This window comes from Panulirus ornatus, chromosome 45 (assembly GCF_036320965.1).
Source record: "Panulirus ornatus isolate Po-2019 chromosome 45, ASM3632096v1, whole genome shotgun sequence".
In the NCBI taxonomy this organism is placed as follows: domain Eukaryota; kingdom Metazoa; phylum Arthropoda; class Malacostraca; order Decapoda; family Palinuridae; genus Panulirus; species Panulirus ornatus.
In genome coordinates this window covers 4,693,913-4,719,789 of record NC_092268.1, presented here as the reverse complement: position 1 = coordinate 4,719,789, position 25,877 = coordinate 4,693,913, and the positions used below count along the sequence as shown (strand labels likewise).

The window sequence follows — 25,877 nt, the reverse complement described above, 5'->3', positions numbered from 1 at the left end:
TTCCGTAAGTGATTTAACTACAATTCTTTCCATTGCAGCCACCCCTTTTCACCAAACCACTTGCCAAGACTCACTTTACATACCTCCTGATCTAAGTGCCCTACATCTGCCACTGTATCATGAAACACATTCAACAGTCTCTCATAGTACTCTTTCTATCTCCTCTTCACCTTATCTCTGTCAGTTACCAAAATCACATTTGCCTACTTTAGCTGATAGTCTCATTTGTTTTGTATTTCTCATTATCTTAACCTTCCAAACATTTTCTCGTACTCCCTGAAGTTTGCTGAAACTTGTGCACCCCAGTTCTCAGCTGCCCATTTTTTTCAACCCCTGCAACCTTCTTCTTGATCTCCAGCCACTCTCTCACAATCACCATCACTCCTTCCCTTTAAATAATGCTCATACACCTTTCATTTCTCTTTCACTAACAACTTAATTTTGCCATCCCGCAACTTGTTACCCCTAATCACTTGCCCACCTTCTGCATAGTACACACACTTCTCTTACATGTCAGAACACCTTCCTGAATAACTCCCACTCCATACCCATTCCCTTCATTTCATATGATTTTACCTTCCGCCATTCTGCACAAAGGAAGATATTGATTAGGGATAAAGATATTTTTGATGAGAGTGTTTTAGGTATGGTAAGGGATTGTCGAGGAGAAAATTTGGGTATCGAGGTGGTGTGAATGGAGATGCTTACTTGAACAAATTTAGTGGGCTAAGTGAAAAAATGTGAAATGCTATGTAAGTGAAGTCCATGTTTCACTGTTCCAAAATGGATACAGTGTGAGGATCTGTGAAAGTGATCTAGGGGTTGTCCCTATCTGATCCACCCCTTGAAAATCTGGAATGGATTCATTAGTAATAGATAGTAATGATAGATAAACTAAATATTTACTGAAGTGGAAAAGGTATATGGTAGAGTGGACAGGAAAGGGTAATACACTTAAAAGTTTATGATGCATGAGGTAGTTTAAAAGATTTTTACTGACTGTTCCATATCTCAGAAATAACACTGGACTTAGTGAGCAGGTAAATGGTTAAGTAGAGGTAAGACATGTATGCTGTATGATGTAATTGTTAATGTATACTTTGATGGGGGACAAGAGACAACCCACCTCCTTCACTGCGTGTATGCAAAAGATACAAGTAGATGCTGAATTCAACTTTTTTTCTTTTCAGATATACCAGTAAGAAGAAATGGCAAGAGTAGGAGAAAAATATCCTTTAGAAAACCACCAGAAAGATATGAAAAGCATCATTCAAAGCCTTCTAAAAGCTTGTGGTTTAAAAGAGACCAGGAAACAAAGAGCAGCACAGATGATGAGGTAGAAACATCTGACTCTGAAAGAGAGCAGTTAAGAGACAGATTTGCTAATAGAAAAAGAGTGTCATTTAATAAAGGACAAAGGAAATTGGAAACATATTGCAAAACTAAAAGGCTGGATGAGAAAATGCCTGAAACTAGAAAGGGTACAAAAGAGTCCAAAAGGTATCCTGAAGCCTTCGGGCATGCAGATGATAGTGGAGTTCAGCCATCCACTAGTGGCTATATACCAAAGAAAAAGGACAATTTTGGTGTTCAGATGGTAATTGATAACAAAACAAAAAGAGCAGAAGAGAGTCATCTTGCAGTGTTGTCAAAAGTGAACTTTAAGAGAAAGTTATTTAATCAAGATGAAATGGCAAAACTTACACCACAAGCACCCTTTGATAGAGATGAATTTGGTAGAGTGAATAGCCAGTGGAAAACCACTAAAAGACAACAAAACATTGTTGGTATGAATGTTGAACAGAGAAGGAAAAAATCAAAAGAGGAAAGTTCGTGTAAGTCTGATCAGGAAGAAAACGGCAGCACATCAGAAGAGAAGGATGAAGACAGCACTATAGCTGGACTTGAGACAACTAAGGAGGGAGAGAAATCACAGACTAGATGTGGTGACAGTACTATAGCAGTTAGCCTTGAGATAACTAAGGAGGGAGAGAATTCACAGACTAAATGTGGTAAATCCAAGGATGATATAAACTACATTAATCTTGGAACGCATGAAGCAAACAGTGGAGGACATGAAGATCAAAATGAAAGTGTTCTTCAGAGAATCACTAGAACACATGAAGCAAACAGTGGAGGACATGAAGATCAAAATGAAAGTGTTTTTCAGAGAATCACTGGAAATGTAGAAAGTGTGGTAGATTCATATGAAGGCATGGAAACTTTGAATGAAGGCCCATCAAGTCATAGTGAAATAATGTTAAACCCAGATGATAAATCCATAACTCAGCCAGATGTTACTCCTGAACCAGATGTACAGGAGAGACCACTCTCTCATTTGACAAATTTCAAAGGTAAAAGCCTTAAAGCTGTTATTCTAGATGGATGTGTATCATCAAGTAATAGTGTGATAGACATTGTAAATGTCTCGAAGGAAAAACAGAAATTTGAGAAAGAGCCTGACAGAAATGAAAAAACATATAAAAATATAAAGAGAAATGTTCCTAAAAGGAATGCATCTTCACAGAACAAGCTGTCTCCAGAACAAGTTAGAAAATGCTCTTTAAAACTAACAAGCGTCACAACAAGAAACAAATTAAGGAAAAAAATTATCCGTAAAAAAAGATTAAATCTGTAGATAGTATACAGATACATATTGTACATAAATAGGTAACATGAGAAAGTTTTATTTTTATTTTAGATTTTTCAACTTGTAAATAATGTAAAAAGATGCCACTTTGGCTGGTTTTATCAAAACTCTATTTTGAAAATAGTTTTTATATCTTGTAATAATCATTAAACTTATAAGGTTTACTTATCATTGTTTGTATTTTTCCAGTAGAGGGCTTAATTTGTTATAAACCTTTTTAATATGAATTAATCTTTGTAAATAATGTTCTACTGATTACACTGGTTGACAAAGATTTTTTCCCCATGGAAAATGATATGTTTCTTATGGATTTTTGTACACTGAATCCAAATATGTTTTCAGAATTTTTGTATCACCCATAGGTTTTTAGTTCTAGCATACTCACTTATCATAATGTACAGTATATATGTACCAGTGCTCCACATAGCTTTTGATACAAAAAGTTTAACAAACCCCTCTATTTTCATTGTTTGTGAAGTGCAATAGCTTCTTTTTGGAAGCTCAAGCCTAGATAAATGAGTCACCAGGAGCCTGCAGAAACACAACTGGAAATGATGGGACATTCAAACAGTGCCCATTACTGGGTAGCAGTTCTCTGTCAAATGGAGACTAAAACTCAATGTGTTAACAGTGTCTTTTCCACTCTGATGACAGATTATGTTTTTGTGTCTTCAAATGTTGTGCTGATACCCCATCCACCATTATAAAACCAAGAAATTGTGTAAATAGTCCGAATTCTTTCTACTACAGCTGCGGTGAATTGGCATTCATATCGCAAAAACGTTTTTCCATCTCTCCTTAAAAAATGCTACAAGCATTACTTTGCTTGTAAAGTGGGTGACCAGGATAAAATTTGTGTCAGGCTTTTCACAGCATAGGTAAAGGTTCATACCGTATGCCTTTTGCCATTCCTGTGGTTTGGAGAGAACCCAAAAATCATGCTTTAGATTGCTACTTTGCCTGACAAATATAAATGGTATAACATCAAAATCCAAGCATACTTTTAAATATCCTAAATTACCATCTGCTATGAGACCAGTACCTCACAGTTAGGAATTACATGTGCCAGAACCTCCAAGAAACATGAGAAAGTAGACCAAGCAGAGGACAATATGGATCCAACATTTGAAGCAAGCTGTTCTTCAAGTGAACCTCATTTGCTGAGTCAAGATCTTAATGATCTCGTCCGCAATTCAAATTTGTCTAAAAAGCAAGACAAACTTTTGGTTTCAGGTTAAAGGGCTGCAATCTTTTCCAGAATGAAACTAAAGTTTGTTTTTATCGTAATCACCATGTCATTTTCAAAGAATTTTTCTCCCTTGAAAATGGTCTGGTGTTTTGCAATAATGTTTGTTCTGTTATGGAGGCACTTGGCCTTGAATATAACATGGATGAGTGGCGCATATTTATGGACTCATCAAAAGTAAGCTTGAAAGCGGTTCTACTCCACAATAGCAGTAAGTTTCCCTCTGTTCCTGTGGCTCAACTTGAAGGAATCATATGATAACATGAAGCTTCTTTTGGAAAAAATTAAGTATGGGGACTTTAAGTGGAATGTACATGGTGACCTAAAGGTTGTAGCACTTTTACTTGGAATGCAACTTGGTTACGTGAAGTTCTGTTGTTTCCTCTGTGAGTGGGACAGTCGGGGCAAGAAAAATCATTATCTAAAGAAAGTGTGGCCAAAATGAACATCACTGACTCCATGGAAGAAGAATGTCATCAATCCTCCTCTTGTTGATCCTGAGAAAATTATCTACCTCCTTTGCACATTAAGCTCGGGTTGAAGAACTTCATCAGAGGTATGGATAAAACTGGACATGGATTCACATAATTGAGGAATAAATTCACAGAATCAGAGGTGTAAAAATCAAGGAGGGTATTTCTGTAGGACTGTCACAGATCAGGGAACTGCTTCGAGATGAAAAGTTCTATGAAGTGCTAAATGAAGTTAAAAAACTGCATGGTTATCATTTAAGAAAGTTTGCAAATATTATGGTGGGAATCACAAATTGGAAAATTACTGTGATGTTGTAAAAGATCTATTGACTTCATATAAAGCTCTAGGGTGCAATATGAGTCTAAAAATTAACTTTCTGTACTCTCACTCGGACTTTTTCCCGGAAAATGTTAGGGCAGTCATTGATGAGCACGGCGAAAGATTTCACCAGGATATTTTGGACATGAAAAAGCGTTACCAAGGAAAGTGGAGCCCCTCTTCGTTGGTAGATTACTGCTGGACATTAAGGAGGGATGTTCTTGAGGCCAAATATAGCCAAAATACATACACTTCTACATCTTAGAGGTAAGTTTTTTAAGTGTAATGCCAGCCTTATTTATGAATGAGTAATGTACACTTATTGTAAGATGTAATTGCTTTGTCACTTAAAAACCATACCTGATAGAAAAATTCTAAAAACTTATTCGAATTCAGCATGAAAAGTACTGTGGTTTTCTGGATGCTAGTAACTTTTAAAAGTAGTGAGTGCTAGTGTTGTTTTAGCTTGATGCCTTTATAGCTAACTTGAGGTTTATGGTTAAAAAGTGTTTTTGAGCATTTCGTTTAGATTCTGATAACTAAATGCAGGATTTTAATTTTTTTTATATATATATATACACAGTTGCTTCTCCTGCCTAAGTGAGAGAATGTCAGAAAGTTGAATAACAGCCCCGTTTGCATACTTACACTCTTTAACTATCATCTAGAATGAACTGATAGTACAGCCTACCATACGTGACCAAGACCTATAGACTGTACGGTGTACCTTGGTTGCTCTGTGTCCTGATTCAGCCCACAGAGCATGCTCCTTCCATCTTGTGCACAACTCTCACCCTCCTGAATACTCAGACCCCATTACTCAAAAGATTCCTTCACTTCACCTTCCCATCACTTTGTCTAACCCTTACCCTTCCTCTCTCCACTTCAGCTCTCTCAGCCACACTTTTCTTATCGCCACATCTCTCTCGTACCTTAACATTTCATACTCAATGAACATTCCTTTTCGTTTGCAACAAATTCACTTTTTTCTGTACATTCTTATTTATGGCACATGCCTCACATCCATACATTACTTTCAGTATGACTTCATTCATATCAGTCTTCACCCTCCCAGGTGGTGACATTTCCTTCCACATTATTCAATGTTCCAAGGACCTTAGCCCCTTCATCCACCCTATTATTCACCTCAGCTGCCATGTCAACTCCCAGGTATTTATAAAACACTTCACTTTCAAGTTTTCTTCACTGAAACTTACAGCTATCCTGTCTCTTTGCATTGTTAATCCTTGTTTTTCTTCACATTTACTTTCAACTCCATCCTTTTACACCTCTGCTAAACTCATATGTTAAGAAATTGAAAATACAGAGAGGGGAGGGCCTGGTGATGCTGGCTGGACTCCACCTTCATGTGGTTATACTGCAAGTGGAAAGTCACCTGACAAGGTTGTATAACTGCCAGAGAACAAAAAGAAGTGCTAGCTCACTTGTCACTCCAAAGGAGTGTCATCATTTCCCTGCTATTGATTTTAGCACAGTTGTGAAGCCCCACCAGAGCTATGTAAAAGGGGTCTTGGGGTCATATAATTAATCAAATTACACATTCTATTGTTTTCTGGCTAATTTTTGATAAAATCTGATTTTGTTTAAGGGCTGAAAACCTAAGTAAAGGTAAGAGTATGATGAGAGCTACAGGTTGAGAATTAACTGGAGGAAAGAAAAAAAAGATGAAGGGCCAAGAAAGGTGAAAAGGTAGGGTATGCAGTGTGGCTTGGGAGAAGGCTATAGGTAGACAACACCTGCTGGAGAGAAAATAGGGCTACAATTAAGGAATTATAGTAGCAGCAAGAAATGAGGTGTTGGAAAAAGCTTGGAGTGGGAATAAGCAATGGGTGACATGGTAAACAGAAAACTAACCGACGGGGTGGAGAGGCAAGAAAGGGGGAACCATAGATAGGTGCAGCAAGTCAGCACTTTAGTGGTTATCAAGTTGCATTTTACCGACCTAGGTAGCTGTCTATTCTTTCTGCCCCACCAACATTGGACTGCTGGCATTCTGTCCACAAAATACAATTGCTCCTTGTCATACATAACACTAGACAACACTTAACTCATGCAACTTGTTCCTTGTAACTAGATCTTCCTGCAGTGATTGCTATGCACTTGCTATACCTCTTGGCAAAGTGGTAGAAGCAATATATAGTAAGTAGGGACATCAGACAGAGGCACTAAGTAGAAGTAGCAGGAAGGAACATTTAGGTGGGAGCATTTAGTAATAGTAGTTGGCAGGAACATCGGGTAGGAGCCTCTGGAAACTGTCCTCGAGTTGTCCTCTGTCAGTAGCCTCTGAAAGGTAAGGCACTAAAAGGCTAAGAAACAGCAATGGACTTCCCAAAGGGATCAGGCGTCAGAAAGATACGCAGGTAGAAAAGCTATGGATGCCATTTGGATGATGGGAAGCCAGAGAAAAAACAGACATGAAGAGGTTTCCATGGAGGAAAACAGTTAGGGGAGCATGAGGCAGAGGTGTCATGGAAAATAGCTAAAGAGGAAATGGGGTTAAGGTGTGGGGAGTCGGTGTGAAGACAGAGCGAGAGGTGTGTAGAGGCCGTTCACAGGGAAAACACTGTGTTTGGGTAGTGCGAGAAGCCATCAGCTGAGACCTTGAAATTGCAGTGATGAGAATCATCACAGCAATTTTTTCTGTATTCACATGTTACACCATTGTTATCATCAAAGGATGTAAGAAAAAGCATTTCATTTATAATTTCCTTATTCAAAGCATACCAATCCCCATTTAAGGTAAAAAAAACCCTCTCTGTTGCTAATGAAAAATATAAAGCAAATGCTAATGGAATGTCCTTATATACAAAGGTACCAACTTGTACCAACAGAAATGAATAAGAAACAAGAGTTGATGAATGCATTCCTTGAGCATATTACAAATACATCTGTGCCCTTATTTAAAACCTCTTGTATACAGTGGACCCAACAAACTAATAGTGAGCAGGGCATACAAGTTCATTGGAACAATTTTTTAACACTGTCCATATATTTAGAGCTTTACCTTACCAAACCGAATTAAATAAAACCATTTCAGCTCTCTTATCAGCTCTCTCAACCAAACTCTTCGTATATTCATGTCTCTCCCTTACCCTAGCAACTCTCCTCATACCACATACTGTCCTTGAACATTTCATTTCCAACACATTCACCCACATTGTCATTTATAGCCCCTGCTTTGCATCCATACAACACTGTTGGGACTACTGTACCTTTCAACATGCCCATCTTCACCCTCCCAGATACTGACCTCTCTTCCCAAATGTTCTACAATGCTCCCAGGACCTTCCCTACCTTACCCACTACCCTATGACTAACTTCAACTTCCATGATTCTATTTGTTGCTATACCCTCTCCCAGATATCTGTAACACGTCACTTCCTTTATTCAAACTCACACCCTGTTTCTTTGCACTGCCAAACCTAATAACCCCACTTTTACTCATTTACTCTAGCTCATTATCCCATATTTAGACACCAGCTTCTTTTGTTTCTCACTCGAATCTGCCACCAGCAGTGTCCTTAGCAAACAACAACTCACTCAACTTAAAGCTCCTCTACCTCAACCCTATCATATCCTTTCTTTAGATCCATAAATGCCACTCTTCCATATACCTTAACGGGAACACTTAACAAACTTATTCCACCGTAATTTGAACATTCACCTTTGTCTCCCTTGTCTTATAGTGGCACTATACATACATCCTGCCATTTCTGAAGCACCTCACCATGATCAATACATATTGTTTATAAACAACAGAGTCACCCCCTTTCTTTAGAAATCAATATCAGTACCATCCACTCCAGCTGCCCTGCCACATTTCATTGTGAGCACAGCTTTCACCACCTCTTCTCATTTTATCAAACCATTTGCTATGACTTTTTCTTTTCGCTTACCAGTCCAACCCGAACACCCTACATCTGTCACCCTATTGTGACATCAAACACATTCAACAATCCTTCAAGGCACTTTTCTTATTCTCCCTGAAGTTTGCTTATACTTGATCACGTCAACTCTCTTTTGCCCTTATTTTTTTCGGCCCATACACCTTTCTGATCTGCTGCTTTCTCTTGTACATTTCCTAATTACTCACACTTCTTGTAACAACTGCTCCTACACACCTCTTTTCTCTTTTACTGGCAACTTTGTTTTCCCTCCTGCAAGTGATAACCTCAGAAGCAAGAAGCCTCTTTCATTACAGGAGAAGCACCAATGGATAGTAAGGAGTAGAGCCTCACTGAAAATAATGTCACTCCAAAGTAGCCTACTTTACCATGCTCCTGCATGGAAAGCAACCCTCTGAGCCACAGTAATCCCATAAAAGAGATCTTAGGGTTACATTACAGTAATAATAATGTATTTATATTATATTATATTATACTTTGTTGCTGTCTCCCGCATCAGCGAGGTAGCACAAGAAAACAGATGAAAGAATAATGATAATAACAATAAAAACATGAAAAAAAAGCTGAATACAATGACTGATTAAATATTTACTTTAAATGTTGGACTTTTGACAAAGCCACCTCCAATTTTAGAATTAAGTATGTATCATGAGCAAGTCATGAATCTAATAACAAGTGGTCATAAACAATGAATCAACTGTATGTATTCATAAGTGTGCTGGATATGATACAGAATATGTACATATTTCTATTTTAGATGAAGTTCAACTTAAAAAAAAAAAAAAAAAGACATGCTATGTTTTGTCATCTGAATATTTACCTTGTTTATAAGAATTTAACACTAGTTACATAGGTACAATATATTTTGAGAAAATCATGTAATCAAGGTTCTCTGAAGAAAAAATACTCAAGTACTGGATACTGTGTGCGCTTCTAAAGATGCACTAAAATGCTGTCTCAGTTGTGCTGAATGAATCATCCGTTGCAGAAGTGCTTGAAACTGATGATGGGTTTTCTGTGGTTAAATTATCTAATGTCAGACTTCCATCCTGTTTTATAAAAAGAAGAAAAAAAGATGTAAATTAAGATGTTACTTTCTACAATGTCACGTAAATGTACAACATACTTCAATGCAAGGTAAGGTGATAACTCCCAATACTCCCAGTAAGATCCACCATAAAGTGAGCTCGACTGCATTACCAGATAAATTAACCCAGGATCAACACAGCATTTCAGAAGTTTAGTATCTCCAATACACAAACACACACCATCACATCACCCGGTCACAGTCATTCTCCTTGGTGGGTGATTAACAAAGTTCTAAACTTTAAAGTAAATACCAAGCAAAAACGTGAGGTTGAAAGTTCCACGGGAGTGTTAATATTCCACATCAGATCGAGGACTTCATGCATTTGATGGAAAGGAGCAAGAATAGGTAACCAACATCTCGACTCATAAAGCATAGGTATATCAAAGAACTGTTGAAATTTTTACATAAGGTTATCCTGTATAGGATCAAGAAAGCACAGCTGGGCAATGAAAGACAAATTGAAAATGATGCATTGCAATAAAGAGATAAAGATATTTGTGAAAAGGTTACACCTGTACATGTGATTCTCCCAAGGGGACAATGCTCCCATCTTCAGGGCATCTTTCTTGTTTGAAAAATTAGTCCACCATCAGAAAACAAAAAATTTTGGACTAACATTTTTCTCGGGGCGATTTTCATATATATATATATATATATATATATATATATATATATATATATATATATATCATACCAGGCTGCCATTCCCTGTGTCAGCAAGGTAGCATTGAGAAACAGACGAAGAATGGCCCATCCACTCATATACACATAAACAACCATACATGCATGTATACATATCAACATATACACACATATACACAGACATGTACATATATACACATGTACACATTCATACTTGCTTGCCATCTTTCATTCCTAGGACTACCCCGCCCCACTGGAAACAGCATCACTACCCCCTGCTTCAGCGGGGTAGCGCCAGGAAAATAGACAAAACGGGCCACATTTGTTCACAGTCTCTAGCTGTCGTGTAATGCACCAAAACCACAGCTTATCCATGTTCAGGCCCCACAGACCTCTCCACAGCTATTAAATAAAAGCTTATGCTACACTACCACATACTTTTATGTACAAACTGCATATGCTCCTTACAAACAACAGACAGGAGTAACTGAAAAAAATTATGGAATTTATTACTCTTGGAATAAACAATGCAAAATATCTTGAACAGCTTTGGTAAAGTTGCCAATTCCCAACTTTCAAAGATGGAATATCATTTTGTGTATCATATCCATGAAGATGCAACTTACGCATTACATTAATTATTCACAGTATTGTGAATAACCACACTGCACAACCTGTTATCAATGGCGTTTTACATACAAGTCTTCTTTCATCATTGCGATGATATATAGTTGAAAGTGACAAACAGAGAGGACTATACGATTGTGCCAGCCTCTTGTTTCGGAGGAAATAATTGTACTTACCCACAGGTACTGGATGGCCAAGACTGTTGTGTTGTGGAGTTGCGGTCCAAAGAGTGGGTTCATCTGGTGCATATAACACAGCAACCAACTGCACGAGAGAGACTTGATACTAATTTCCTAGGAGGTTTCTCCAGTTATACATACAAAAGTAATATTTACAAAATGCAGTTTTAACAAATTAATTTGGCAGATTAATTCATTCCAATATAAAACTCGTTTCCTTAACGTATATATATAATTTAGATGCATAATTTCCATTGTATATTCAAGGGGCAAAGCATTTTCATTTTGATTTATGGATTTAAAATTTTCTTCAAGTTTTGATGATGACAAATTGGAGAAAATGCAAAATAGAGGAGGCAAGTTATATCCAGCAGCTGCTAAGGAAGGGGTAGCACGGCTGCTGAAGCAGGAGTTGTGGAACAATTAAACTAAATAAGAATCTGACTTACAATAGCCAACATGTTGAAGCTGTCAGTGCCAGTACGACCTGTGTCACGCTGTAAACACGAAGAAAAATATATTTCATAAAGTGATCAGATATACAGCACAATGTTGTACATTTCTTTGTTAATATTCACATATGTTGTTAAAATGTCATCCAACATCCACAGTTTCCATGACTAACGACAATAGTATAGTACACCTCTAGGGGTCGTCTTCCCTACCACCAACTGTCTCACTCTCACATAATTGACCTGTAAATGACTTAACAATTTCGTAGTAATTATCTAATTTATCAAAGGATTTCTTGACATTAACAATTCCCTTAAAAAGTGGCTATGAGGATTGAATTTACATTTACTATCTATTTAAACTCTGTTTCTTATTACCCAACGTGTAGTAAACAAGTAAACAGCTCGACCTCATACGACCCCTTAAGAGCCAGAGGTCAGGTCAAATACCACATTAGACACGCCAGTCATACCACGTTATTACCCAAATCAATCATGAAGACATAATTGCTTACCCTCTGTTTGGCCCCTTTGGCACAATGAAGGGGAAAACAATGCCAACAACAGCCCAAAATCCGGTAACAACACCTACAGGAATTGCGTCCGCGCCCATGTTGACGTCTGTCAGCTGACCATGGCTGGCTGCCAGGCTCGTCTCCCTCAACTCTTACGATTTGTGTTCATATATGGTCTATATAACCTCCTTCTGCCTCAATAATATGCTCAATATGCATATATCGATATATTACTCCATCTATATGCAAAAAGTTTAATTCTTTATCTACTATAGTTAACTTTATGTTATTAATCGTACGTCAGACAGCGCTGTTGATCATATGACACCGTGCAGTTATCATTTACAAATTATTTATCAATAAATACAAGATAAACAACAAGATTTTTGCTTATATAACTTTTAATTCATTAATTCTATATATTTCTGAACATAATTAGGCCCTCAATACTTAAGTAAGATAAATTATAACCTACTAATAATTTATTCTATATGGGTCAGGTGGCACATTTACAGCGTCATGTAGCAGTAATCCACAGTTGTGTATTTTATTTTCTAATTAGTATTACCAAACTTAATAATAACAATACTAATCAAGTTTATAATAATCAATTGACTAACAACTCCTTTAGTCTATAATTTTGTTGACATCCTGACTATATAAAATTCATATTTTTTTGCGATTACAGCGAATCTGGCAATACATCCTCACTAACCACAACATATCCATAATATCATATATTTCGTATAGATACCATCTTGACTACAACTACTATAACACAAGGTGGTTAAATGACTTATAAATGTTCCCTTCTATTACTGGACCGCATGGTCACTACAACTGAAGACATGATCACTACAACCACTGGGTCACATGTTCACTACAACCACTGGATCACATGTTCACTACAACCACTGGATCACATGTTCACTACAACCACTGGATCACATGATCACTACAACCACTGGATCACATGTTCACTACAACCACTGGATCACATGTTCACTACAACCACTGGATCACATGTTCACTACAACCACTGGATCACATGATCACTACAACCACTGGATCACATGTTCACTACAACCACTGGATCACATGTTCACTACAACATTTAGACAATACAGTCGCTACAACTACTTGACAACACAACCACTATACAACACACTCACTACATCTAAACAACACACTCACTAGAACTACTAGACAACACACTCATCTACAACTACCAGAGTACACACTACAACTACTAAACACTATACTAAACCACACACTACAACTACAACCACTAGGCAACACTACAACTACTAAACCACATACTACAACTACTAAACCACATACTACAACTACTAAACCACATACTACAACTACTAAACCACACACTACAACTACTAAACCACATACTACAACTACTAAACCACATACTACAACTACTAAACCACATACTACAACTACTAAACCACATACTACAACTACTAAACCACACACTAGAACTACTAAACCACACACTATAAATACTAAACATACTACAACTACTAAACCACATACAACTACTAAACCACACACTAGAACTACTAAACCACATACTACAACTACTAAATCACATACTACAACTACTAAACCACATACTACAACTACTAAACCACACTATAACTACTAAACCACATACTACAACTACTAAACCACATACTACAACTACTAAACCACACACTATAAATACTAAACCACATACTACAACTACTAAACCACATACTACAACTACTAAACCACACTAGAACTACTAAACCACATACTACAACTACTAAACCACATACTACAACTACTAAACCACACACTAGAACTACTAAACCACATACTATAACTACTAAACCACATACTACAACTACTAAACCACATACTACAACTAGTAAACCACATACTACAACTACTAAACCACATACTACAACTACTAAACCACATACTACAACTACTAAACCACATACTACAACTACTAAACCACATACTACAACTACTAAACCACACACTATAACTACTAGACAACAAACTCCTACAACCCATTAAACAACATGCTCATAACAACATGGTCTACAATATTCTAACTACAATCACAAATGTTTAATGAAACTGCCGACATAACATTATACAACCTTACCTATCTACATTACTAGATTATATAATAAAATGTACATCACAACATTCATAATACACCAGATCCACATGTTGCCACTACATCACAACATTCATAACACATCACATCCACATGTTGCCACTACATCACAACATTCATAACACATCAGATCCACATGTTGCCACTACATCACAACATTCATAACATCAGATCCACATGTTGCCACTACATCACAACATTCATAACACATCAGATCCACATGTTGCCACTACATCACAACATTCATAACACATCAGATCCACATGTTGCCACTACATCACAACATTCATAACATCAGATCCACATGTTGCCACTACATCACAACATTCATAACACATCAGATCCACATGTTGCCACTACATCACAACATTCATAACACATCAGATCCACATGTTGCCACTACATCACAACATTCATAACACATCAGATCCACATGTTGCCACTACATCACAACATTCATAACATCAGATCCACATGTTCCCACTACATCACAACATTCATAACACATCAGATCCACATGTTGCCACTACATCACAACATTCATAACACATCAGATCCACATGTTGCCACTACATCACAACATTCATAACATCAGATCCACATGTTGCCACTACATCACAACATTCATAACATCAGATCCACATGTTGCCACTACATCACAACATTCATAACACATCAGATCCACATGTTGCCACTACATCACAACATTCATAACACATCAGATCCACATGTTGCCACTACATCACAACATTCATAACATCAGATCCACATGTTGCCACTACATCACAACATTCATAACACATCAGATCCACATGTTGCCACTACATCACAACATTCATAACACATCAGATCCACATGTTGCCACTACATCACAACATTCATAACACATCAGATCCACATGTTGCCACTACATCACAACATTCATAACATCAGATCCACATGTTGCCACTACATCACAACATTCATAACACATCAGATCCACATGTTGCCACTACATCACAACATTCATAACACATCAGATCCACATGTTGCCACTACATCACAACATTCATAACATCAGATCCACATGTTGCCACTACATCACAACATTCATAACACATCAGATCCACATGTTGCCACTACATCACAACATTCATAACACATCAGATCCACATGTTGCCACTACATCACAACATTCATAACACATCAGATCCACATGTTGCCACTACATCACAACATTCATAACACATCAGATCCACATGTTCCCACTACATCACAACATTCATAACACATCAGATCCACATGTTGCCACTACATCACAACATTCATAACACATCAGATCCACATGTTGCCACTACATCACAACATTCATAACACATCAGATCCACATGTTGCCACTACATCACAACATTCATAACACATCAGATCCACATGTTGCCACTACATCACAACATTCATAACACACCAGATCCACATGTTCCCACTACATCACAACATTCATAACATCAGATCCACATGTTCCCACTACATCACAACATTCATAACATCAGATCCACATGTTCCCACTACATAACAACATTCATAACACATCAGATCCACATGTTCCCACTACATCACAACATTCATAACATCAGATCCACATGTTCCCACTACATCACAACATTCATAACACATCAGATCCACATGTTCCCACTACATCACAACATTCATAACACATCAGATCCACATGTTGCCACTACATCACAACATTCATAACACATCAGATCCACATGTTCCCACTACATCACAACATTCATAACACACCAGATCCACATGTTCCCACTACATCACAACATTCATAACACATCAGATCCACATGTTGCCACTACATCACAACATTCATAACACATCAGATCCACATGTTCCCACTACATCACAACATTCATAACACACCAGATCCACATGTTCCCACTACATCACAACATTCATAACACATCAGATCCACATGTTCCCACTACATCACAACATTCATAACACATCAGATCCACATGTTCCCACTACATGACAACATTCATAACACATCAGATCCACATGTTGCCACTACATCACAACATTCATAACACATCAGATCCACATGTTCCCCCCCCCCAAATCAACACTACATATATCTAAGTCACAACAGATATTTGATAAGGATTTTCCAACATTACTTTAAACATGGTTGTAAGTAAATATTTCTCTAATGTCATAACTCCAACGTGGTTGTAACTTCGACTTTCAGACCTACAACCTCACAACCCAACATGATTCCAAGTTTTATGGCGGGAATTTATCACAGGGTTGTGAAACCGACGATGGTTGTAGGAACCACCACAACCACAACCATAGTATTGTGGTTGGTTGTGTTAGTTGTGGTTGTTAAGGGCATGACCTTAAAGAGACCCGAGCGGTTTAGGGGCATGGAATGGAACGTGACAGACGTGAGTGCATTAAGCGCTCTACAGTAATATAAACTGACCGAGAAAGACTGTCGGTAGTTAAAGGCAATTGGAGTGTACGAGAAAGACGTCATTGTGACCGTTAACGTGGTGTCAGGAGACACAGTAGTTCTCCCATGTCATTATTGTGGTGTTTACTACCTACAAGAGAAGGTGTGGTCAAAGGCCTAGTTCAACTGGTTCAATATTTGGGAATGGAACTTTAAATTCTTCGACCCCACTTACGCCATGATGAACCTCAGACGACCCTGGAAAATATTCGTCAAGATATTCATGAGAAGATTGAGGTAAGTGGGCGTGTACGATCAATTGTAATAGTTTGGTATAGCAGATTAAGATGGCGTCTATCTGGATATATTAAACGTGACTTGGACTAAGGTTACGAGGGCTCTGGTCAATAGTTTAGACTTAGGTCAAATTATGAAGCTCATGTCCAGCAGAAACTTCGACTCAAGTTATGAACTCGCTTCAAGAATCAAGTTCAACCGAACGACTTAACCAGTCTTGGGCAAACTTGGTTTGGACATATACGTCAAGAAGATCTAGAAACGTAAATATAACGAAGCTAACGAGATCTATTTTGACTTCGTATCTGCCGAGAAAGTGGCTAAGAAAATTAAGAAACGACTGACTCTCTTCAATGTCAAGTTGATTCTGGGTATGAGCGAGGTCCCGGCTCAGAAATACGACATTATTGCTGAGATTGAAAAAGCCCCCATCACCAAACGGCTCGTCCAACGTATGGATAATGCTCTCGTTATCTTCAACACCAACGAACATGATGCTGGTATGTATTCCTGTCACCCTAAGTTCCATTTAGACATCCAACATGGCAGATATACCTACTTCCTGGATTACCTGGAACCCAAGGGTTACTTCCGTACCATACAAGGCTACTGGAAGGGTTATGAAGACTACAAGAAAGTAGTGGCTTCTAAATTCACATCCTTCCTCGCATCGTAACAGTTTTATGATGGTAAAATATTGGAGAACACGAGACTCATTACTGTAGAAGGTCACAGGACAGAATGTATGGCTTGTGGAGGTCACTTCGGTCTCATCATTCAAGATATCGAGTTGAGGTTGGTCCACAGAGATGTCGAAAACATTCTTCTGCGTAACCCTAAGATCGTTAGAGGTTTTAGACCAACACAACTCAGGTTCACCAATTTGGCGAAGGAGGTGGAGGAGCCGAAGGAAGAGATCTTGCGTGAGGGGGTACATATACGCTCCTCAACACTCAAAAAGCTGGCCCCAACTTTCTACTACAACGCCAAGTAAGTAATCTATGAATACGAACTCGTCAAAGGGTGCGTAAGCTATAAGAGATGCCCGATGGAAGAAGTAGACCCATTCACCCTAGTCCCAGAATAGTTTATTAATAACAAACCACGCAAATATGTTAAGAAAACACTTTCTGGGAAGCATGTGGTACTGGAGTGCCCCAGCAAGTGGGCAGATGGTAATATTGTCTGGTATAATAACACTCCACCCAGACATGCTATACTCAGCAGCGATCGCATCTTGGTGAAGGGTGCCACCTTAAACATACAGTAGGTTACACCCCAGGATTCTGGCAACTATACTTGCTTCCTGATGCATCATGATGGAAATAAGACAACAGCAAAGCCCCTTGGCTTCGTGTACCTCGTTGTGGATGATAAACTCGCCTATGCCCACTTCGTCATGTCAGTACAAGACATTATTGGCTTCTTTACTGTCATGATGATCGTCATGTGCCCCTTGGCCCAACTCTACCCATTCCATGCATGGTACTGGGCTAATCATACCCAGTACCTGAAGTTAAAACGCATTCAGGAGGTCCTGGTATCAGTTCTGGAATCGGGACACATACGGATATATTACGCATAGGCTGTAAAGAAGCGTCGAATGCAGGACATAATATCTGCAATAGAAAGTTAGAACTTGAGTCGTATGTAGGCCGTAGAAGCAAAGTTGTCCTTCATCACGGACATGAGTAGAGACGAGAGGAAGTGGCTCATGCTCCTGAGCGAGGAAATATGGCGCCTGAGTGAGGAGTGAGCAACAGACTATTCTTCATATACCACCAGATTGCATTTTCTTTTGAAGGTTAGTTATAGATTCATGTATTTTTAATATAGGGATATTTTTCTTATAACCTATACATCACCAGGACACAAGATGTTTGTATATTAAGTGGGACACAATGCTCATGTCTTCTCTAACAACCCTGGAGTACCTAATATTGTACACCACCTCAGACCCATCTACTTTTGTTTTTCTGACGCGTTAATTTTTACCCTGATCTAACTTTTTTTTCACATATGCTTGCCATTTTGTGCTTCAGTAAGGTATTGTTAAGATCATATGACATAACCTTAAAGGTTAAATTCTTCACTTGCCTGCTTGATCTGTTCCTTCTTTTGAAACATAATACAGGGAGGAAGGATTTCCAGCCACCCTTCTTAGTCACCTTCTACGACATGCAGTATTCTTTCTCCGCTATCTCTGTTTCCATGTTCATTTTACAGAACATATGCTCATATTTACATACTACCTTAGTACTCATTTATTTCTTTGATTTAATCATACAAGAAAAAACGTTTGACCAAAGATGAAAAAAAAAAGAATGTCTCATGAGGCCAAAGTTGTGGCTCTATTGTTTAGTGGAACATAAAAACTGGTTGAAGCAGTTGGCTGCTTCTTTATCAGGCAATAACCAAACTACGATGCAAAATTCATGTGTGAATATTTCAGTCGATAGTGTCATGTTGTTAAATTTAAAGCGAGAATAAATGTTGATGGAGATGATTGTACTAGATTCTACACAAACCAGTCACCTTATATAATAAGTATGCAATGGTGCTTACTGGGGTAAGCTGTCATGGAATGATCCGTGCCAATGTTGTAAATGTAAAACTTGCACCTCACACAGTTCAAGCTTCCTACATTCAGTGTTCACTGGTTCTATGAAATGTACGGTACAATAAGATTCCAAAAAGTTTTATAATTTTATTTTGTGTGACTTTAGTCATATACTTTATATATGTACAAAATTCATAAAAGTACATCATCATGTGAACTAAATACAACAGGTTTTGGGTATAACAAACTGATTTTTCATTTTCAGTCATGCATAACAAAAGACATATTTTCCTTTCCTTTATCCACAGTAATTCAATGAAACATCTAACAATACAGCCATGTACATATCATTAGATAACCACTACCCAACATATTTTCTGACTAACTATCTATGGTCAATTTAGCTGCATACACCACTTGTTGAGCCTCTTTCATATACCTCATGCAAACAGCTTGATTATAAAGGTTACTTTAGAGGTGACGACATCAACTTCCCCAAGTTTTATTCATCGTAAATACTAAAATTACACATCATAATTTCAAATGTAATATCCTTCATACTGTTTCTTATGTTCTTGAGCAGGTATCTTTCTGGAGAAGGATCAGGATTTTAACACCACAATAGTGACAAACTATTTACACAAGTTTTGCTAATGCCACTTAATCAACCCTTCACAGTCAGAAACCATAGCCTAACCTTGTGTTTAATATGTTAAGAACACAAAGTACAACCAGTGAACTATGAAATATTTTCCTGGATAGTTTCCATAATCTTATCATTAACATCAATGCTCAAATGATGGAATAAATTATACCCAATGCTTATATGAAAGTTTCCTTAAGCTTTATGCCAGTAGTAGTCTTTGGTCTTCTGATTGAGGTATCGGTACAGCCACTTAATCCGTTTCTCCATTTCCCGGTACTTTGTTGGGCGGTAACGATACATTACGGAGCCAAAATATTTACGCTTCCTCAGCAGCATCTGGTATTCATTGCCCTTGAAGCCACGTAACCATGGTGGGACAGAGTAGGCCACATCTGTTGGCTTTAGTTTCCCGTTGCCCAGTATATCTGTTGGAGTAACAGGTTAGTTAATAAAAATGCAATATCTACAATAGTATACAAGGTTATGACAGGTCAACTAATACTTTGGATGGTATCAGACTTCCATCAGAATTAGTTGCAGGGCAGATAACTCATGATGTCACATGCTGTAACGAGTGTCCAGTTAACTCATCCCTCTAGAAACTAAATGAGAGAAAGAATATACCTATGAATATCTGTGCTATGAGATAAAGAATATACCTATGAATATCTGTGCTATGAGATAAAGAATATACCTATGAATATCTGTGCTAAGATTGTGCCATGTGTCGGGGATAGTATGTATGTAGTGCTAGCCACTTGTGCTGGTATTCTCCTATGCCATGCATGTCACCATATTACTGTTTAGATTTATTTTAAATTTCCGGTATCTTCTCTTAGTATTTCATGAAATTCTTCTTGCTGTGTTTTGGATGGTTTTTAAGTCTTAATATCTACTATTCATAAAGCGGGAATATTTACTGCAATTAATGCACATTTCTTAAAGTTAACCGTCATGAATTTTCCTTCTAATTCATGTGCATTGTACAAATACTGAAAGTTCCATCAGTTTGATAACCATGCTACTGAGAAGAAAGAGATAGAACTCACCTACCTATAAATACCTAAGGCCTTTCATTTAAGACACAATTTTCTTGAATTCAAAAGTCTTTGCCAATTGAACCTCTAGAAGGAGGTAATTGTTCCATCACTACTTGACTCAAATTCATCTTCACTGAATTCCATCATGTTCCCTTCTGTCCATATGATTTTTACGTCTTTTAGCACTTTCCCTTTCCCTTCCAATCCTAACACCACCTGCAAAGTATCTTTCTATACTTTCTTTCCCCTATGTCTATTTCTGGAATTATTACCATTCTTATCAAAATTAAAGCAAATACCATTCCCTGAAACACACCTGATAAAATGTCTTCATCGGATTTAAGTCCATTTATTACTCTCTGAATTATCTCTGTTAGAAACCCATTCCTCCAGAATGATAAAGAACTGTTGAATTTATATTTAGGAGCGAAGTGCGAACATGTAAGACATCACAACATCTTACCTATATAATCATTCTGACCAAATAGTGCTCTCTTCTCATTCCAGCCATTCTTTGGGCGGTATATGGGTAAAGGCAATCGCTTCCCATGAACCACATGTGGTAACATTCCTGGAAGAATGAAAGAAAATTTGCTTAAAGATAACTAAAAAGTCATCTTTTACTTAACATGTTTAATTACATAATTATTTTTGATGAAGTAATAATACATCAATGTGTGCAGTTTTTGAGGAAATATAGGACAGCAGTGGATTTAAAAGCAGTTGTCAATACACCTTGTAAATTAATACGTAATGCTGCTGTAACTGCTATGGCATTACATAAAAAAACTGTGGTGGCGTTAACCAAACTTGCCGCCAAAGTATGTGGATTATATAGATATATTTTCATGCTGTCGCTGCTGTGCACTGTTCAAAACTTGAAGGTACAAAGGTATTCTTCAATGAAAATACATCAGAAAGTTTGTCTATGTCCCCATCTTACCATGGAGCAGAAAAGTGAAAAATTATGGTAAAAAGGTTGCATGAAAGTTGACAAAATAAATGAAGTAATGGCATGGTACATGAAGAGGCTTGGGACACCGCAAAGCCTGCAAGGACTGGTTATGGAAAGGGTGCTGTAGTTTCTGTCACCTCAATGAATTTCATGTTTCCTAATCCAATATATACAGCATGAAAATTGTGATATAAACATTCAAAATATATTTTCTTTATAGTACCCTTAACAGTTAAAAACCATTTATGTTGTTGAAACAATAAACTGCACCACCATTAAAGCTGACAATGATACGGGAAATGACTGGTGTCTAAAAGCAATGTACCTTTAGTGTGAAGTTTCTCCTCATAGCCATAGTTTTTCATTAGTGGTCCTCGTGCTAACTTGTCGGCATAATATCTGTGCCTGATAGTTGTGACCAGTGGAGTCCATGCTGATGTATTCCACGTTCCCCTGCTTATCATACACTGGGACACTCCTCGTAAGGCTGTGGGAGCTACTTGCGAGACACTTTGCGCTACAGCACCCAGTGAGCGCAGAAGTGTACCTGCCACTGCCGTCATGACAGAAGCTGGAATACAAAATTATGATTAATTAACTAATAATCAGTATCTCATAATGAAAGTAAATGAAAATGGAATTTTTTTGTATACAAACAAGTCCTGTTCAAAGAAAAAATAAATGTAGCTTTACCAAGCTTTGTGCTCGCTGACGCTTATTCTATAAAGAGGGGAGGAGAAAATGAACTCGTACATGCAGAATCGCCACAAAAAAGTCCTCTATGATGGACACTGACTGACTTGCTTCAAACGCAACTGACTAATATTCTGATTGCATGTTCGAAAAGGTAAAATAACAAAGCACCTGCCATGTATAATTTTTTGCGTCTTCATGTGACAGTTTATGTGAAGAATATTTTGATCATTTGTTAAATCCTATCTATTTTACTTAAGGTATCATTCATACATAGACAAAAATTCATTAATGTTTAGACGGGATATAACAACAATATCATCACGTCAAATTAACCAAACTAAACATACGTTTTCTGGTCTTTCAGCCATGTGCGTGACTACCTCAACATATCGAGAATTCCAAAACAGGTTAATTAAGATTTATTGAGTTGGTTCTGCATTATTGTTGTAGACCTACAGATCATCGATGAATTTGTACGAGAATATTCTCTTAACCAAAGAAATCTATAATTCTGTAATGTGATGACTACAAGTGGAAGAAAGTTCCACTTATTATAGTGAATCTAATTTTATTTTTGTCAATATTAGTTAATCAAAATGGTGTCTAGTTACTATTGAATAAGCGAATACGGGCAGATGTCGAATTAAAAACTATAAACTTTGGTTTTGGTGCAAATCTGTATGAATATAATGGCCTTCTATGTTCATTACACCTCAGAACACCACACTATAAACATTTAAATGTAATTCCCTGATTTCTACCTATTTATTTTCATTAGGGTTATAATGTCGGGGAAAACAACAATAATTTTAAACTTTATTTTCAGCCTACGATGATGTGACTCTCGGGGGGAAAATGTCGGATCTACATCACATCCACCAAATATAAGGAGTCTAATGATATATTCCCTGTAAGTACATATACTTCTGTGTTGCTCCTTTACATGAACTTCATCTTTCCCTCTCCTATGGGGTCCTCTACACACGTCACCATCTACTTATTTATCACTAGTAAACTCGCGCCATTACATTAGTGATGTACCACATCTTGATTTCATCGATTAAACAGCTATAGTTGGGTTAAATACCTTACAAAATATATGTATAAACTTGTAACTATATAACAGTCTTGTTTACACACGGCCTTGTTGTTATTGTTGTGGTCAGCCAACGAACATGTTTAGCGAACGTTCTGGCGAACGAACATTCGACTCCGCATATTTCTACCAACCAAATATTCTATGTCCCAAGTATAATAATATTCCCCGTTCAATGTCCACGAAAAACACTTTTAATGCCAAATATATTAAATATTTCGGTCACTGATAAACCCAAGTACTAAATTCTAAGTTCCTCTAGCGAATATCCTTACCAACGAATATTTACAGAGGCGATCAAACATTTACAGCGAACATTAAGGTCGCCATTGTAAGAAATATTCACTAAATAATTTTAGCAAAAATTAAATTAAAAAATTTCCTGGACTTAGAACAAAAATTATGCTCTGATAATTTTCTATCCAAACACATTATTTATACAGTAATGTGTTTATTCTTTACTATTTATCCGTAATCATAATAATGGTTTACAATGTAGCCAATGTACTTGAAGCATATTGTCTTTATATTAAAAGAAAATTGATTCTCGTAAATCGTTTGAATATTAAATCATTCTTGCATGTAAATGTCTGGGAAATGTTCCCAGAAAGGTTTAGAAGAGGCATGACATGGCAGACTACATGATCAGACATACGGACATTATACACTACACAGATAATATAAAATAATACAGAATTTATGATATTAAATGTAAGATTAAAATATGGCGTGGCACAGGTGAAAAACCTCAACCACAACCACAATCATTGTAAACAAGAGCTTAAATCTTACGCACAAACACAAACAACTAAAGTCAAGTGTTCTATTCAAACAAAGACTGTCTTGGTTGTACAAGGTCAACAGGTATTAGGGAGGGTTTGGGAAGGGCGACCCAGGCCAGGCTGGCCACGAACGTGTGTGACGAAGACAAAAGCTTTTTACCAGGAAATATATGACCGTCCATAATGACATACCATATGGTATCATACACTACAGAAATGTGTACAGATTCAACTGTTGAGGGAATTGAAGTCAATTGATGTGGTAGATATAAAGTAATAAATGATAATATTATGATATATTACTGTAAATATAGAGATATAGAATGCTATGCGGATCGTATAAGGTCTGTTTTTTTTTTCCTAGAAATTCGCCTGGGGTATGCGGCCCGGTCCAAGATGGCCGACTTCAACGCGCTGAAGCAAACATTTTTATACCATCATTATTCCGACTATATCTACATCCTGACCCACTACTTGACCTACACGTACCTCTACATATCTCCAGCTACGTGTCAGGTACGTGTTCGGCCAGGAATAGTAATAATGGGTCATTATACAACGAGTTCCGGACCCCTTTTATTACCATTTCATATCATCTTGGTTTATTATACATTTGAAAATGAATTAATTCGGGTTCTACATGTTTGATCGTAGTCTCTGTGTGTCGTAATATAGGAAAACATTTAACTACATCTTCCCTTCGTGACGTAGGTGATTCTGGGACCAGAAAAACCTATTGTTTGGGACAAAAATTTTCCTAGTATTTCGCGGGTTGGCGGAAGCGCGAGCGCTTGCGCGCAAGAGCGATCTCGCGTGCGCACGAGCGCAACCCAGTACCGCGAACAATGACTAGCTGGGCCGTCGTCAGCAGGCAACCGTGACAGGTATGATGGGAGAAATCGAAGGCTGGTGTCTTACTTTGAGACACGAGACCGCCATCTTTATCTGGCCATCGGTTCAATGATGACGTCACGTGTTATTGAAAATGGGATACACTCTGTGTTTACCTATCTACCAATCATTCTATCTATTTATTTATCTATCTATCTCTCTATACACGAGAATAACCACGT

General features: G+C 37.5%; 4 protein-coding genes across 9 annotated transcripts in view; 2 read left to right on the top strand and 2 right to left on the bottom strand.

Moving 5' to 3' along the window:
* Nucleotides 1–2,816, top strand: part of LOC139762850 (uncharacterized) — a 49,254-nt gene extending 46,438 nt beyond the window's left edge. For all 5 annotated transcript variants that reach the window (XM_071688034.1, XM_071688038.1, XM_071688036.1 and 2 more), the window contains exon 13: nt 1,191–2,816. In XM_071688034.1, coding sequence (XP_071544135.1) covers nt 1,191–2,638 — 1,448 coding nt within the window. In that variant the 3' untranslated portion in view covers nt 2,639–2,816. The remainder of the gene's footprint in view (nt 1–1,190) is intronic.
* A 4,585-nt stretch (nt 2,817–7,401) lies between these two features.
* Nucleotides 7,402–12,327, bottom strand: LOC139762851 (V-type proton ATPase subunit e 2-like). The gene is made up of 4 exons (XM_071688039.1): nt 12,120–12,327; nt 11,602–11,649; nt 11,150–11,237; nt 7,402–9,663 (listed from the first exon to the last, which is right to left on the bottom strand). The coding sequence occupies exons 1-4, from the start codon at nt 12,215–12,217 to the stop codon at nt 9,559–9,561; spliced, it is 339 nt and encodes a 112-aa protein (XP_071544140.1). The 5' UTR covers nt 12,218–12,327; the 3' UTR covers nt 7,402–9,558.
* Nucleotides 12,328–19,758: 7,431 nt separating this feature from the next.
* mRpL51 (mitochondrial ribosomal protein L51) lies at nt 19,759–24,157 on the bottom strand. Of its 2 annotated transcripts, none has more exons than XM_071688032.1 (4): nt 24,067–24,157; nt 22,556–22,801; nt 21,739–21,846; nt 19,759–20,660 (listed from the first exon to the last, which is right to left on the bottom strand). In XM_071688032.1, the coding sequence occupies exons 2-4, from the start codon at nt 22,791–22,793 to the stop codon at nt 20,428–20,430; spliced, it is 579 nt and encodes a 192-aa protein (XP_071544133.1). In that variant the 5' UTR covers nt 22,794–22,801; nt 24,067–24,157; the 3' UTR covers nt 19,759–20,427. The 2 variants fall into 2 exon arrangements, with proteins under 2 accessions (XP_071544133.1, XP_071544132.1); XM_071688031.1 differs by having other exon boundaries at nt 24,014–24,110.
* LOC139762848 (protein Skeletor, isoforms B/C-like) overlaps nt 23,808–25,877 on the top strand; it is a 41,299-nt gene continuing 39,229 nt past the window's right edge. The window contains exons 1-2 of the mRNA XM_071688029.1: nt 23,808–23,836; nt 25,169–25,320. Of these exons, the coding sequence (XP_071544130.1) occupies nt 23,823–23,836; nt 25,169–25,320 (166 nt within the window). The 5' untranslated portion in view covers nt 23,808–23,822. The remainder of the gene's footprint in view (nt 23,837–25,168; nt 25,321–25,877) is intronic.

Bases quoted from the DNA above. Each gene is read 5' to 3' on its own strand.
- LOC139762851 (XM_071688039.1), bottom strand. From the start codon at position 12,217: ATGGGCGCGGACGCAATTCCTGTAGGTGTTGTTACCGGATTTTGGGCT. The intron at 11,650-12,119 runs GTAAGCAATTAT...TCGTGTTTACAG, and splicing joins CCAAAGGGGCCAAACAGAGG to CGTGACACAGGTCGTACTGG. The intron at 11,238-11,601 runs GTAAGTCAGATT...TCTCTCGTGCAG, and splicing joins GCTTCAACATGTTGGCTATT to TTGGTTGCTGTGTTATATGC.
- mRpL51 (XM_071688032.1), bottom strand. From the start codon at position 22,793: ATGACGGCAGTGGCAGGTACACTTCTGCGCTCACTGGGTGCTGTAGCG. The intron at 21,847-22,555 runs GTACATTGCTTT...TCATTCTTCCAG, and splicing joins GGAGAAACTTCACACTAAAG to GAATGTTACCACATGTGGTT. The intron at 20,661-21,738 runs GTAAGATGTTGT...TTACTCCAACAG, and splicing joins TGGTCAGAATGATTATATAG to ATATACTGGGCAACGGGAAA.